Source organism: Pleurodeles waltl, chromosome 1_1, assembly GCF_031143425.1.
Source record: "Pleurodeles waltl isolate 20211129_DDA chromosome 1_1, aPleWal1.hap1.20221129, whole genome shotgun sequence".
NCBI lineage: Eukaryota > Metazoa > Chordata > Amphibia > Caudata > Salamandridae > Pleurodeles > Pleurodeles waltl.
This window is the reverse complement of record NC_090436.1, coordinates 129,672,943-129,689,767: the sequence shown is the minus strand read 5'-3', so window position 1 is coordinate 129,689,767 and position 16,825 is coordinate 129,672,943. Positions and strand designations below refer to the sequence as shown.

The 16,825-nt window shown below is 45.0% G+C and overlaps 1 protein-coding gene across 1 annotated transcript in view; it reads left to right on the top strand.

Moving 5' to 3' along the window:
- The window catches only part of ATP5F1A (ATP synthase F1 subunit alpha), a 39,653-nt gene extending 35,076 nt beyond the window's left edge, over positions 1-4,577 (top strand). The window contains exons 11-12 of the mRNA XM_069218856.1: positions 1,078-1,228; positions 4,344-4,577. Of these exons, the coding sequence (XP_069074957.1) occupies positions 1,078-1,228; positions 4,344-4,425 (233 nt within the window). The 3' untranslated portion in view covers positions 4,426-4,577. The remainder of the gene's footprint in view (positions 1-1,077; positions 1,229-4,343) is intronic.
- The last annotated feature ends 12,248 nt before the right edge of the window (positions 4,578-16,825 follow it).

Below are 16,825 nucleotides of genomic sequence, written 5' to 3'. Positions count from 1 at the left end.
TTCAAGATGGCAGAATCAAGTGGCCACCTGGAGGAGCTCTGGGCACCACCCCTGGGGTGGTGATGTATGGAGGAGTGGTCACTCCCCTTTCCTGGGCTGCCCCCAACCCTGAAAGACTTGTAGGAGCACTACTGGCATTAGTATTTGGGTACGATGCCGACATGTTTGTTGCCAAACATACCTAGGTTCAGAGTTATGATGTAGCTGGACCACAGGTAAGTGACCAGTGGCCAGTACACGGGTAAAATCGCTTCCCCGCGCCTACGAAGTCCATTGGAACTGGAGTTCGTAGGGGCATCTCTGCTCATGCAGGGGTACCCTTACACACAGGAACAAACATGCCCTCTGGGCTAGGAGGGCCTACTATAGGGGTGACTTGAAGTGACCTGGTGCAGTGACCAGCAGCGAAAGGGAGCATGACTGCAATGGGAGGCCTGCAAACAGTTTGCATGGACTCCCATGGGTGGCACAATACATGCTGTATCCCATGGGGGACCCCTGATGTACAAATGCCCTGGTTACCCCAGTATGATATAATAGGGACTTACCGGAGTATACTAGTATGCCAATTGTGGGGTGTAAAGGGTACCAAAGCAACCACATTTAGAGGGGCGAACACAATCACTGGGGTCCTGGTTAGCAGGATCCCAGTGAAAACAGTCTAAACACACTGATAAATAGGCAAAATGTGGGGGTAACGCAGAAAGCATTCCCTTTATGCTGTTTATAAATTGTTTTCTGATTTCATCTTACAGTTTTGAGATCATGAGATGGTGTGGGTATTTTGTATTTTTTATTATCCTCCAATATTTGTACATGTATTTTCCTTAGTTTTTTAGATCAGTTCCCTATCGAGTGTGTCAGTTTTATGAATTTAACTCAATATACCTCCTGGCGGACCTCTCCCCCCCCCCCCCCCCCCCACTGAAGGTCATGTCTATACTCACTATGCAAATGGACACCTCCCCTCTACGACCAGTTTTAGCTTACTCAGTTTCAGTAAAAATGACTCGTTACATACACCCTATGCACATATTTAAATAAAGGCACTTAACATTTTGCAACTTTTTTTTGTAGTACCTATGGCTATAGAAGAGCAGGTAACAGTAATCTATGCTGGTGTTAGAGGATACCTGGACAAATTGGAGCCTTCAAAGATCACCAAGTTTGAGAGTGCTTTCGTTGCTCACATCCGTAGCCAGCACCAGGAGCTTTTAGGCACTATCAGGTAAGTGTTTAAAAAAAAAAAAGCAAAAAAAATATATATTTCTTTAAATCTGTCACAGTTCATTGTTCCAATCTAAAGTGGACCTATGAAGGTTGTGGTGACTGAGCTGTGGGAGTGATATCGTGTGTGTTCTTGTGGGTTTCCTTTCAAGCCGCATCTTTCTGAAGGGAAACTGGTATTGAAAGTTTTGGCATGGTGTTTGGGCGTATTGACACTGAAAAATGTAAGAATCCAAAATGATCCTAATTCAGCAAAGAAAAGCTTCTCTGTCCATGTTTTGCACTGCATTCTGACATCGAGAGATGTGATGGGGCATCGGAGAGGGTGAATTTAGGAAGAGGAACATTTGTTCTGAGGTAGACTTAGTAGTATCAGTGTCAATTGTTACTGTCAGATAAACCATTTTTATCTTGTGCTAGATTCCGCTGCATAAATATCAATGGATAGCCTGGCATGCTTGCCAGAAACATTGTCCATAGCCATCTTGTTTTATTTTATGAAATGAAGGGGTGGGTGAACGCAGCCAAGAAACAATTCCAGGTGGTAGTCTGTGAGGGTCTATATCCAATAGTGGGAAGAAAGTCTGCCATTTTAAGACCTGCACCTTTGTGTAGTGAATTGAAGCTCATGGGAGGTGTTATATAGTGTAGACTTTAATTTTGAATGCTTTTCCTCCATACACGAGGCTCTCACTCACTGAATAAGTCTTCGTTGCTAAGATGCAGCGCGTTTGAGAGGTATGCAGGTGTACCTTTGGCTAGCTATGTCAGGCTCCGAGCCTAAACTGTGCCCTTCGGAGCGTTGCCAGTGTCTTAGTAGTAAGATGCCTCTTATGTAAGTTAGTTGGTATAGTCCATCAAAGAGGTTGCTGGTTTAAAAAAAAAAAAAAAAAACCTTGTACAGTATTTCTGTGAGTCTGGCAATTTCTTCATAGGCTCCAGACATTGCAGAGTGCGCTAGAAAAAGATGCAGATGAGTCATTGGTGACATGACTAACACGTTTCCCAGGGAAAATTGTTTCCTTGGCTAGGGACAGTTTAATCGAAATCTTAAAAGGGCAGGTGGAGCCGAGGATCATTACCTGGGACCTGATCCTTGAACGTTTTATTTACTGTTCTACTTAGTTGTACCTTGTTGTAAGACCCTTTTTCTGATACGGTGAGCGGTGAGCCAGGGGTGCCAATCCCGCCGCCGCCCCTCCCCCGACTGCATGGGTGAGGATGGATGCCCAGGTTCGAGTGGGAGGCTGGTACTACAGTACGAGGAGCGTTCTTCACTAACAAGGTTATTTTCTTCCTGGCCTCCCCTGCTGCCTCTGGGCTGCGTGATTTACAATGAGTGTGCATTTTTGGTGAATCCTCTGGTCTGTCTAAATAGTTTAAAGTCCTCTGTACTTCTGGTGGGCATTTATCTGCAGGACCTCGGTTGGATGTCACAGCTACAGGTGCCATTAAATATTTAAGAATTTTTCGTATCCCCGATCATAGCATTGGCTTGGGTACATAATCTGGATCCTATCGTGACTTGTCTCCGAAGATGTACGCTTGTGGTCTGTTCTGCCTCTTTCCCTAACAGGGTGGTCTGCAATACTTAAAATGGTGTCACTACCTAGGCTCTTGTACAAGCTACGGAATTTGTTGTATATGCTATTCCACAACAATGGTTTGAGCGGATAGTTCCAGCCTTACTAGCTTCCTGTGGAAAGGCGGCCCCCCATGCATTGCTCCTGGAAAGTGTTTTCAATCCACCTACTGTGGGGGAATAGCTGCGGAGGATATTGAATCTTATTACTTAGGTCACACCTTCTGATCATTAATGATTGGTGGTATGGCAACAAGAGGACCCCGACGCATATACACCAAAGGTGAGTGCAGGGTCTCCCATTGACAGCTTGACAGCTTGAGTGGTTAGTGTGCAATGGCAGCAGTCCCTCCGACACAGTGGTCTGACACATGACACCGCTATGGCACGGTCATTGGCTACCGCCAGTGGCTACACTTCAGGGATTTTGCAGATGGGATTCAATAGGTATTTCTGCAATGGTTGATGTGTGGTATGGTCCTTAAGTCTTTTCAGACTTTGCAGGTAGACTATCGAGTCTTTTCCCTCCCACCCCCGCCCCTAAATCCTTTATAGGGTTGACTCCTCATGGGAGAGAGAGAGAGAGAGAGAGGCGACCGCAAGATTTTACTAATTTTATCAGACGCTCCTCTCTAATCGCCCAGATACCATTGTGGTTCTCCAGGCGTGGGAGGACGATGGGGGCATACTGGAGGATGAGGACTGTACAGAGTTGCTGGGTGCTCCTAGGAGAGTGGACATTGTAGCCCGGCTCCGGCTAATTCTGCTTAAATACCTTCATATGGTTCATATTATACGTGCCGTTGGTTTTGGCGGATGGTGGCGATTGCTTCCCCTGCTTGTCTTGGGTGTGGGGCAGACAAGGGTGCATTTCTGCACACAGTGTAGGACTGTCCCGCATCAGAGATTTTTTGGGCAGGTGTCATCGTACCTGGGATGGACAATACCATTGGACCTGAAACGAATTCTTAATGTATTAATCACTTTGGGGGAGGAGAATCTCTGCAAGCGGTCTGTTATTCCTTGGTCTGCCCAAGCAAGATATAGCACAGGGGAGGAAGGCAGGACCACCCCTGTCCTTGGCAATATGGAAGGGTGGCATAGACTATTGAATGGGCTTGGAAGTGGCAGTGTATAACCCGGGGTGTCTGCAGAAACATTTGAAGGTATGACCGACATGGCCTGATTATAGAGGGCATAGTATTGGAACCAGTCAATCCTATGCAACATGCTGTAAATTCCGAAATTCGCCAGTTTACGCCATAGGATGGGACATGAAGGCCATAGAGTGGGTAAATTGGTTTCCAGGCTTGTATGTATCATACCACATATTGGGAATATGAGAAGGGGTTAAGGCTAGGGTGCATTGTGCAGGTGTATACTTAAGTTTTTGATTCTTTTGTGTTCAATTTCCACTCTGTCCTTAACTGGAAGGCTGTATATCCTTAAAGTCAATACAATTTTTTAATGTATATATGTAGTTTTTGTACAGGTTCCTATTTATGCACTTAATATATCATTTGTGTTCACCCAGGACTGATGGAAAGATTTCAGAGCAAACTGATGCTAAGATGAAGGAGGTCGTTCTGAACTTCCTGTCTACCTTCGAAGCATAACCATCCAACAGACTTAGTTTTGGAATTGCCAGTCTACTTCACACTCTATGAAATTTTACTCTGGTCCCATTCTTCATAAACTATTGAAGCATTTATGCTTTTGTTGTACAGAAATGTCTCTAATTGAGAATAAATGTGTTCCATAAAAAGTGTTCATAAGGGAATTTCTATATTGGTGTGAATGTCCTTTTCAATTGGCATGCCGCCTATATCCTATCTCAGTCAAAGCTATGATAGGGCAATTTTGACTTTTTTTTTTTTGTGTGTGTAACAAACAAGACACTGTTTTTACAGCGGTTAGATGTTTAGGAATATTAATAAAGGTCACATCAGTAACGAATTGGAAGCAAACGAGTTGGAACGACTAGCTGCCCAAGTACAACAGGTGCTTTTTATTTTTTTTATTGGAGGCTGTCTCATCCGGATTCAGCTACCTTGCATGTATTGTAATCGTATGTTCGATGGCATCTGTCGCTGTAGATACACATGTTCTGCATAGCTCGCCATCTGGTGTTGGGTCGGAGTGTTAAAAGTTGTTTTTCTTCGAAGAAGTCTTTCGAGTCACGGGACCGAGTGACTCCTCCTTCTGTCTCCATTGCGCATGGGCGTCGACTCCATCTTCGATTGTTTTCTTTCCGCCATCGGGTTCGGACGTGTTCCTGTCGCTCCGAGTTTCGGAACGGAAAGTTAGTTAATATCGGAAGATTTTCGTCGGTATTGTTGCGTTCGGGATCGGCGTAGTTAGTCAACACCGCATCGAAGATCGATGCGCTCCGGTGCCCTTCGGGGTAGTTTTCGATCCCCGTCGGGGCCTGGTCGGCCCGACCGTAGGTCTAACAACGTCGATGGAACGGACCCCGTTCCGTTTTTGTCCCAAATGCCACAACAAATACCCGTATACAGACCAACATTTGGTCTGTAACCTGTGCCTGTCGCCTGAGCACAGTGAAGAGACTTGCGAGGCCTGTCGTGCGTTCCGGTCCTGAAAGACACTCCGTGACCGTCGAGCCAGGAGACTTCAGATGGCGTCCACGCCGACGGCGCACCGAGAGTTCGAGGAACAAGAGGAAGAAGAAGCCTTTTCGATCCACAAATCGGACTCCGAGGAATTCGACGATCAAAGAACCGTGAGTAAGACGTCAAACAACACAGAAGAAAAGTGACAAGGCCCAAGGGACGCCACTGCCACCAGGCCATGGCTCCACCCATATATTCGGTGACCGACCATCGGCACCGAAAAAGGCCAAGACAGTGCCGAGATAGTCCGACTCCGGTCGAGACACCGGCACGCAGCCTTCTCGGGATCGAGAAAGTGCTGGAGAAAAGCAACGACACCGAGATGGCGGTGTAGAAGCGGCTCGACGCCGAGACAGCGGCACCGACGAAGATCGACGCCGAGAGGTTTCGACTCCAAAAAAGAAAAAAGCCACCTCGGAGCCGAAAAGAGATACAGGCAGGGTTTCGGTGCCGAAACAACCCGTAACCGACCCAGGTCCAGGCTCTTATACAGAGGAACAATCACGGTCCTCTCAGATGCGAAAGTATAGGTTTGAGGAAGAGCGGCAATCCACCGAAGTGGACCATACGCAAAAACGTATTTTCATACAGCAGGGAACAGGAAGAATAAGCACCCTTCCCCCTATTAGGAGAAAAAGGAGACTGGAGTTTCAAACAGACCAGGCGCCACAAACAAAAATGGTGAAAAAGGTGACTCCGCCACCCTCTCCTCCACCTGTAATTAACGTCTCACCAGTGCAAACTCCGTCACATTCCCCGGCTCACACCACCATGAGCCAAGGTGACCAGGATCAAGACGCTTGGGACTTATGACGCCCCAGTGTCGGACAACAGTCCGGAGGCATATCCAACAAAGCCCTCACCACCAGAAGACAGCTCAGCATACTCTCAAGTGGTGGCTAGAGCAGCACAATTCCACAACGTAAACCTCCACTCAGAACAAGTCGAGGATGACTTTTTATTCAACACCCTCTCCTCCACCCACAGCTCCTACCAAAGCCTGCCTATGCTGCCAGGTATGCTTCGGCACGCAAAGGAAATATTCAAGGAGCCGGTCAAAAGTAGGGCAATAACGCCAAGGGTGGAAAAGAAGTATAAGGCACCTCCTACAGACCCTGTTTTCATCACCACACAGCTGCCACCAGATTCCGTCGTAGTAGGAGCAGCTCGGAAAAGAGCCAACTCCCACACATCTGGGGATGCACCACCCCCAGATAAAGAGAGCCGCAAGTTGGATGCAGCTGGGAAAAGAGTCGCAGTACAAGCTGCAAACCAGTGGCGCATCGCTAACTCTCAAGCACTACTTGCGCGCTATGACAGAGCCCATTGGGATGAGATGCAACACCTCATCGAGCATCTTCCCAAGGAACTACAAAAGAGGGCAAAGCAGGTGGTTGAGGAAGGACAGAACATATCAAATAACCAGATACGATCTTCTATGGACGCTGCAGACACAGCTGCAAGAACAATTAATACATCTGTGACCATTAGAAGGCACGCATGGCTAAGAACGTCTGGGTTCAAACCAGAGATACAGCAGGCAGTGCTCAATATGCCATTCAACGAAAAACAACTGTTCGGACCAGAAGTGGACACGGCAATCGAAAAACTTAAAAAAGACACTGCTAAAGCCATGGGTGCACTCTACTCCCCGCAGAGCAGAGGAACCTACAGCACCTTCCGCAAGACACCCTTTTAGAGGGGAGTTTCGGGGTCAGGCCACACAAGCCAGCACCTCGCAGGCAACACCGTCCAGCTACCAGGGACAGTACAGGGGAGGCTTTCAGGGCCAATACAGAGGAGGGCAATTCCCTAGGAATAGAGGAAAATTTCAAAGCCCCAAAACCCCTACAACCAAGCAGTGACTCAGATGTCACTCACCCCCTCCACACAACACCAGTGGGGGGAAGAATAGGTCATTATTACAAAGCATGGGAGGAAATAACTACAGACACTTGGGTCTTAGCAATTATCCAACATGGTTATTGCATAGAATTCCTACAATTCCCTCCAAACATACCACCAAAAGCACAGAATTTATCAAAACAACATTCTGAACTTCTGGAAATAGAAGTTCAAGCACTATTGCAAAAGAATGTAATCGAATTAGTACCAAACACACAAACACAGGAGTCTATTCACTGTACTTCTTAATACCAAAAAAGGACAAAACACTGAGACCAATCCTAGACCTCAGAATACTAAACACCTACATCAAATCAGACCACTTTCACATGGTCACGCTACAAGAAGTGTTACCATTGCTAAAACTACAGGACTACATGACCACCTAAGACCTCAAAGACGCGTATTTTCATATACCAATACATCCGTCGCACAGGAAATACCTACGGTTCGTATTCAAAGGAATACATTACCAATTCAAAGTATTGCCTTTTGGTTTAACAACCGCACCAAGAGTCTTTACAAAATGTCTAGCAGTAGTGGCTGCACATATCAGAAGGCAGCAAATACATGTATTCCCGTATCTAGACGACTGGCTAATCAAAACCAATTCACTAACAAAGTGCTTACAACACACAAATCAAATCATACAAACCCTCTACAAACTAGGTTTCACCGTCAACTTTGCAAAATCCAACATTTTGCCGTGCAAAGTACAACAATACCTGGGAGCCATAATAGACACAACAAAAGGTGTAGCCACTCCAAGTCCACAAAGAATTCAAAATTTCAACAACATCATACAACGCATGTATCCAACACAAACAATACAAGCAAAGATGATATTACAACTCCTAGGCATGATGTCTTCATGCATAGCCATTGTCCCGAACGCAAGACTACACATGAGGCCCTTACAACAGTGCCTAGCATCACAATGGTCACAAGCACAGGGTCACCTTCTAGATCTGGTGTTAATAGACTGCCAAACTTACCTCTCGCTTCTATGGTGGAACAGTATAAATTTAAACAAAGGGCGGCCATTCCAAGACCCAGTGCCACAATACGTAATAACAGATGCTTCCATGACAGGGTGGGGAGCACACCTCGATCAACACGGCATACAAGGACAATGGAACGTACATCAAACAAAACTGCATATAAATCACCTAGAAATGCTGGCAGTTTTTCAAGCATTAAGGGCTTTCCAACCAATTATAACTCACAAATACATTCTTGTCAAAACAGACAACATGACAACAATGTATTACCTAAACAAACGGGGGGACACACTCAACGCAGTTGAGCCATCTAGCACAGAAGATATGGCGATGGGCAATTCACAACCACATTCGCCTAATAGCGCAGTTTATTCCAGGGATCCAGAATCAACTTGCCGACAATCTCTCGAGATCACCAACAGGTCCATGAATGGGAAATTCACCCCCAAATTCTAAACACTTACTTTAGACTCTGAGGAACACCTCAAATAGACTTGTTTGCAACAAGAGAGAACGCAAAATGCCAAAACTTCGCATCCAGATACCCACACAGGCAGTCCCAAGGCAATGCCCTATGGATGAACTGGTCAGGGATATTTGCCTACGCTTTTCCTCCTCTCCCTCTCCTTCCTTATCTAGTAAACAAATTGAGTCAAAACAAACTCAAACTCATTTTAATAGCACCAACTTGGGCAAGGCAACCCTGGTACACAACACTGCTAGACCTATCAGTAGTACCCCACATCAAATTGCCCAACAGGCCGGATCTGTTAACACAACCAACAGATCAGACATCCAGATCCAGCATCGCTGAATCTAGCAATCTGGCTCCTGAAATCCTAGAATTCGGACACTTACAACTTACCCAAGAATGTATGGACGTCATAAAACAAGCCAGAAGGCCGTCCACTAGGCACTGCTATGCAAGTAAATGGAAGAGGTTTGTCTGCTACTGCCATCATAATCAGATCCAACCTTTACACGCAACTCCAAAGGACATAGTGGGTTACTTGCTTCACTTACAAAAATCTAACCTAGCCTTCTCTTCCATTAAAATACACCTTGCGGCAGTATCTGCATACCTGCAGACTACCTATTCAACTTCCCTATATAGGATACCAGTCATTAAAGCATTCATAGAAGGCCTTAGAAGAATTATACCACCAAGAACACCACCGGTTCCTTCATGGAACTTAAATGTTGTCTTAACAAGACTCATGGGTCCACCTTTTGAACCCATGCACTCTTGCGAAATGCAGTTCCTAACCTGGAAGGTTGCATTTCTCATCGCCATTACATCTCTAAGAAGAGTAAGCGAAATTCAGGCGTTTACAATACAAGAACCTTTTATACAACTACACAAAAATAAAGTCGTCCTAAGGACTAATCCTAAATTTTTACCAAAGGTTATTTCACCGTTCCACCTAAATCAAACAGTGGAACTACCAGTGTTCTTCCCACAGCCAGATTCCGTAGCTGAGAGGGCACTACATACATTAGATGTCAAAAGAGCATTAATGTACTACATTGACAGAACGAAAAACATCAGAAAGACTAAACAACTATTTATTGCATTCCAAAAACCTCATGCAGGAAACCCAATATCAAAACAAGGTATAGCCAGATGGATAGTTAAATGCATCCAAATCTGCTACCTTAAAGCAAAACGACAACTGCCCATTACACCAAGGGCACACTCAACCAGGAAAAAAAGGTGCTAGCATGGCCTTTCTAGGAAACATCCCAATGCAAGAAATATGTAAGGCAGCCACATGGTCTACGCCACACACGTTCACCAAGCACTACTGTGTAGACGTGTTATCCGCACAGCAAGCCACAGTAGGTCAAGCCGTGTTAAGAACATTATTTCAAACCACTTCCATTCCTACAGGCTGAGCCACCGCTTTTGGGGAGATAACTGCTTACTAGTCTATGCAGAACATGTGTATCTACAGCGACAGATGCCATCGAACTGAAAATGTCACTTACCCAGTGTACATCTGTTCGTGGCATCAGTCGCTGGAGATTCACATGTGCCCACCCACCTCCCCGGGAGCCTGTAGCAGTTTGGAAGTTAGCTTCAACTTTGTACATTTGTGTATATATATTATTTTAACCTTCAATAGGTACATACTTAGTCACTCCATTGCATGGGCACTATTACTACAACACAACTCCTACCTCACCCTCTGCGGGGAAAACAATCGAAGATGGAGTCGACGCCCATGCGCAATGGAGACAGAAGGAGGAGTCACTCGGTCCCGTGACTCGAAAGACTTCTTCGAAGAAAAACAACTTGTAACACTCCGACCCAACACCAGATGGCGAGCTATGCAGAACATGTGAATCTCCAGCGACTGATGCCACGAACAGATGTACACTGGGTAAGTGACATTTTCATTACATAGCGCTTACTACCCCTGACGAGGCGTCGAAGCGCTTTTCGATGAGTAGCACGCTACTCCAGAACCCAACAAGAATTAGTGATGGATTAGTATCATTTAATAATGAGTACAGTTTTAGTATTATTATGAGTTAATTTGAGCTGCGGATATGAGAGTTTGTTAGTTAGATTGACCGGAGTAATGGAGGAGTGGAGGAGGAAAGAAATCTAAAAGTGTTAATTGGGAGTATATCCTTCATTTACTCAATCCAAAGTCTTGGGATGAATAAGGGGGGGTTAAGGGGGGGCTAAGGGGGGGGGGAAGAGTATGTGGAAGGGTTAGGGAGAGCATAGTAGCAGGGTGAGATGAATGCAGGAGAATTTAGTAGGGTTGTGTGGGAGGTCACAGAGGTAGAGTGAGGTTTGGTGAGTTAGATGTGGAGGTGGAGGGAAGAGCTTAGGCAGAGATATTTAGGAGATGAAAGTGGTTGAAGGGATTTGGGATGAGTCCGAGTGAGAATGGAGGATAGTTTGATAGAGACATGAAGTTTCCGAGATTCTGACTAACTTTCCGACCCGAAACACGGAGCGAAAAGGAACACGTCCGAACCAGACGGCGGAAAGAAAACAATCTAAGATGGAGTCGACGCCCATACGCAATGGAACCGAGGTGGGAGGAGTCCCTCGGTCTCGTGACTCGAAAAGACTTCTTCGAAGAAAAACAACTTGTAACACTCCGAGCCCAACACCAGACGGCGGACTATGCACAGCATGTGAATCTGCAGCGACTAATGCCACGAACAGATGTACACTGGGTAAGTGACATTTTCCATAACCACCCAAAAAAACAGGAGCCATGCAATGATCCACAACATGCCAAGCACAGAAACAACATATACATATATATATATATATATATATATATATATATATATATATATATATATATATATATACACACACACACATGCACATACAATACATAATTAGAATCATGGGTAAAAAATACTTAGTCAGACAGGTTTAAAAGAGTGTGTATTTTATTGTTATGACAGTAGCAATACATATTTTCCAAAGAAACTCTAAATAAATAGAAATATACATATAATCTGAAAAAAATATTTATCCACATAGGCATATGCAGTTCATAGTTGTTTGAAAAAGGTGGTTATGAAGGAAAGAGCTAACTCTTGAGTAGTTTTCTGAAAACAAGAAAGTTATCTGTGGCTCTTATAGTTGGGTGTAATGAATTCCATATTTTTGCTGCTTGGACGGAGAAGGATGTACCACCTACAGTCTTTTTCTTGTATGGTGGTGTTCTAAGGCCGGGTGCCAGTCTTGAGCGGAGGGTTCTTTGTTGGATGTATTTGGTAATTTTCTTTCTGATAAAAAGCGGTCCTGTTTCATGTATAGCTTTGTGGGTGATACAAAGCAGTTTGAAAGTGCATCTTCTGGCAACGGGTAACCAGTGTAGTGCTCTCAAGGCAGGGGAGATGTGGTCTTGCGGCTTTATATGTAGTAGTAGCCTGGCTGCGGAATTCTGGATACGTTGTAGTTTTTTCATAACAGATAGAGATGATCCATGGTAGAGGCTATTGGCATAATCCAGTTTGGATAATACAAGTGAGATAGTAGCTTGCACCTTGTGTGGAAATCCGAGGTGGGGGAAGATGCGTCGTAAAGTCTTTAAGGTGATGAAGCTTGTGCGTGCTAATTTGTCTACTTGGGTATTCATAGTTAGCTTGGACTCCATGGTGATTCCTAGGTTTTTCACTTCCTTGGATAATTGAGGCGGTGGTCCGAGATCTTCAGGCCAGACGCACAGAGTCATAATTTTTCCAGTCACCACATGAGTATTTCTGTTTTGGAGGTATTTAGTTTGAGATGGCTCCAGGTCATCCACTGATCAACGGCTCTGAGGCAACTGAAGATTTGTGACTTTTCAATGTTTTGGGGGTCTTCTAATTGAAGTAGTATTTGTGTGTCATCTGCATAGTTGTAGCATGTGAGATGAAACTCATTGATCAGTTCTGGTAAAGATATCATGTAGATGTTAAAAAGCAAAGGTGAGATGATTGACCCTTGGGGGACCCATGTTTTTGTGAGGTAGGGTTCGGACGAGAAGGGGGGCGAGTGGATGATATTCGCTCTTTTTTGGAGATAGGAAGTAATCCAGTCGAGAGCAATCCCTTGTATGCCGGCTTCGTGGAGTCTTTGAGTTAGGGTGTCATGGTCAACCGTATCAAAGGCAGCTGAGAGGTCCAAGAGAAGTAGTGCAGCAACTCCATTTCGGTCGACTGTGTTTTTAAGATCGTCCCAGATTGCCACGAGTGCCGATTCAGTGCTTCTTCCTGGGCGGAATCCAGTTTGGAAGTCTGAAAGTATAGAATTGTCTTCAATGAATTGTGACATCTGGGCGAATGCTGCTCTTTCTATCAATTTGCCCAGGAACGGTCCATTTGTGATAGGGCTGTAGTTGTTGGTGTCTTGCGGGTCTAGGTTTGTTTTCTTTAATAATGGTCGTATGTATGCCTTTTTCAGGTCTGTAGGAAAAGTTCCTGAAGTTAAAGAGTTGTTGATGATTCTTCTTACAGGTGTGGCAGCAGAAGTAGATAGCAGGATGTTCTTGAAGATTTGTGGTGGGCAAGGGTCAGAAGGGCAACCAGAAGGTCTGCTTGCTTTGACCAAATCCATAAATTCGTCCTGGGATATTTGTTTGAAAGACTGTAGAGGTTGGGATGGTTTATTCTTAAAGGGTATTTTAGTAAAGGGGTTGGTGCTGATGGTTTTCTTCTGTTTTAAATAGGAGTCCAATGTGTCTGCCTTGGTTGTGTAGTGAGTTGCCAATTTGTTTGTGAAATCTTGAGTGGTGGGATGACTTCCTTCCATGCATGTGGGTTTTCGAAATTCATTGAGAATTTTATAAAATTCCTTGGTTGTAGATTGAGCATTTAGAATTCGGTCTGAGTAGTATCTTTTTTTAGCTTTTTTGATTGATGATTTGTATATCCTGTTAAGTTTGTGTAGCTGCAGTTTGTCTTGACTGTTTGTTTTGAGCCAGGTCCGCTGCAACTTTCTGATTTGTTGCTTTATCTTTTTAAGTTCTGTGTTTCTCCAAGGTGTTGGTTTTCTTTTGTCATGTTTAGTTTTTTTGAGTGGTATTAGGACATCAAAAGCTTCCTGTAGCCCCTCGTAAAGTTTTGGTACAGAATTGATTGTATCTAGATCTGTGTTTGCTGTTAGTTGTGTTTCTAAGTGATCCAAATTGAGTTTGCTCCATGGTCGGTAGGTGTATGTATGTAAGTGGTTGTGGGGTGTGTTGATTTGTGGAGTTGTATGTCGGAAAGTTATCAGGTGGTGGTCTGACCAGGTGGTTGGTGTGATGCTATGAATAGTAACGAGTTCAGGCTTAGCAAAAATGACATCTAGGATGTGACCAGCGATGTGTGTGGGATTGTGTACAATCTGATGTAGGTTCAATGCGAGTAGGCCAGTGGTGATAGCTTTTGGATGGGGCATATTGGGTTTGTCAAACCAAGTGTTTAGATCCCCAAGAATGCATAGATTGGAGTATAGTGTAATAAGGCTTGAGACTGTGTGAAGAAAAGCATCAGGGAAAGTGGAGTTGTTAGGTGGAGGTCTGTAAAGGAGGAGAAAGTTACAGGATGAAGTTGGAGTAGGGTGGCATCTGGTAAGGAGGGCTTCACAACCTTGTATGGAGATGTTGTCTGTTTTACTGAGGTTTATTGCCTGTTTTGAATATAATAGCTAGTCCACCTCCTCTCTTGCCTATACGGTTTTGTGTGATGGTTTGATAGCCCGGAGGAAGGGCTTTGTGCAACACTGGTGCCATGTCATCTCCCAACCAGGATTCCGTAATGAATAGTAAGTCAGGTTGTGTGTCTGTGAGCAGGTCGTAGATGTGGTGCTTGTTTTTTGAGAGTGATCGAGCATTTATGAGCTGGCAGTTTAGAGAGGGTGTGTTAGTGGTAGTGTTGTTTTCCTTTAGAAGAAGGGTAAGTAGTATAATGTGAGCTTGAAGCAGGAGTGTTGCTAGTTGTGATAACTCTTTGAGGCTCACAATAGTCTTGCTTTTCAAGATAGTGTTCCTCTTCCAGCAGGTTAAGGAGGCATTTTGTTGGGTCTGTGTGTGTGTGTGTGTGTGTGTGTGGTGAACTAGGTGGTTGAGAGAGCCATGAGGAGTGTAGTGTTTTTTGTAGGGTAGTTTTATTATGTAACAAACAAGGGGATGCGAGGTTGCTATGAGTGGCATGTTTTATATTTTGTTTGCGTTTGTTTAGTGTGGATGGAGTATGGGTTAGGGGTGGTGGAGGAGCATGTGGATCATGATGTAAGGCCCTAAATTGTGCAATGGAGGAGAGGCGAGTGAATGAAGGTTGCTGGGATGGGGTGCTTGTGGTAGGTGTTTGTGAAGAGTGGGGGGTAGGGGTGGAGATCGGATGGAATTTGTATCCTTTGTGTAGTCCTGGGAGTGGGTATGATGATGAGTGTAATGTAAGTTTGTGTTGCTTTGATGTGCTGATGTTTGTGGTTGGTATTGTTTTTGTGGAAGAATGAGGGGCTATTGGTGTAGTTGTTTTTGGTGAGGGATTTGTATGTGAGTTAGTGCTGCTAAGTGGAATTTGAGTGTTTGTTGGGGTGTTGATGTGTTTTGGAGATGAATGTATGAGGTGTGTAAGAGGTGATGGGTGTGTGTCAGGGAAAGAAGTATTAGTTGAGATGACCGGAAGGGGTAATATGTGTGGTGGAGTGAAATGTGGGGATTGTATGGTTGTGTGTAATTGGTGAGGAGAGGGGAAGAGTGTTTGTAGATGATGTGTTTGAAGGCAGGGTTTGGGCATTGTTATGAAGACAGGCGGTCTGTGTGGAGCGAACAGTGGATTGTGTTTTTGGTTAGTATGAGCAGAGAGTGTGTATCTGGGAGACTGAAACTGAGAGAATTGTATGTTGTAGTTTTGTATTGTGTGGGTGGTGGCAGGTAGTGTTAGTGGGAGGGGACAGAGTAGTGTTTGCTGTGAGAATGAAGGTGTTTGACTGTAGTAGTTATGGGGGGTATGTGTATATGTGTTGTATGTAGGGTATTGTGTTGGGTGGTGTGGCAATGCAATCTGTCTGTGGTCAGTTTGTGATGCGTGATTTGGATATCTTTGCAGATAATGTGTTTGCATGTTGAGGGATGTTTTGGGGTGGAAACCGTTTCTGGGGAAATATGAATTGGGCAGCATTTCTGGCCCTAGTCCCTAGTCCCTACCTGTCCCGAACAGGCCCAAACAGGCAGCTGCCCTTGTCCTCTCCGCCCAAACAGGCAGCTGCCCTTGTCCTCTCCGCCCAAACAGGCAGCTGCCCTTGTCCTCTCCGCCCAAACAGGCAGCTGCCCTTGTCCTCTCCGCCCAAACAGGCAGCTGCCCTTGTCCTCTCCGCCCAAACAGGCAGCTGCCCTTGTCCTCTCCGCCCTTTGCCTCGACGCCCGGGCTGAGACGCCCTGAATTCTGGTCTTTTATAGCCGTACCGGCCTATAGGAAGCTCGTCCTAACCCTAGCCAATCCTGTTTTGAACCCTGATTTAGCCAACTAATGAAAGACCCAGCCCTATTCACCAGTCACAGCCCTATTTCCTGACCCCCAATCACAGCCCCAGCCCTAAAACCTACAGCCAATCAGAATCCCAGCCCTATCCACCAATCATAACTGCATCCCTGGAGCTAGCAACCAATGAAACACCATCTCCCAAAAACCAATCACAACAGCATATGCAACAACCACGAGGAACCTATATAAGGAGCAAGTCAACTAAACTCCAGTCCCTGTGGCCTGGGGGGAGGCTACTGCTGCTCTATTCAGTATCTCCTTGGATACAGACAGGCTGAATCCACACTTCCAAGCTAGCAGAGTCTACTTTCCAGGTAAGGGGGAGATTGTTTAAGAGACAAACACTGCAATAGTTCTGGGCGCACACTCTAAAATCGGGCTTTTTTAAGGCAAAAATACAGGGGGGCAGACAGCTTTTTAGCACAATTTAAAACACACAAACAGATTAAAAACAGTCTCCTAAAACCCCACTCTGAAAGATGTAT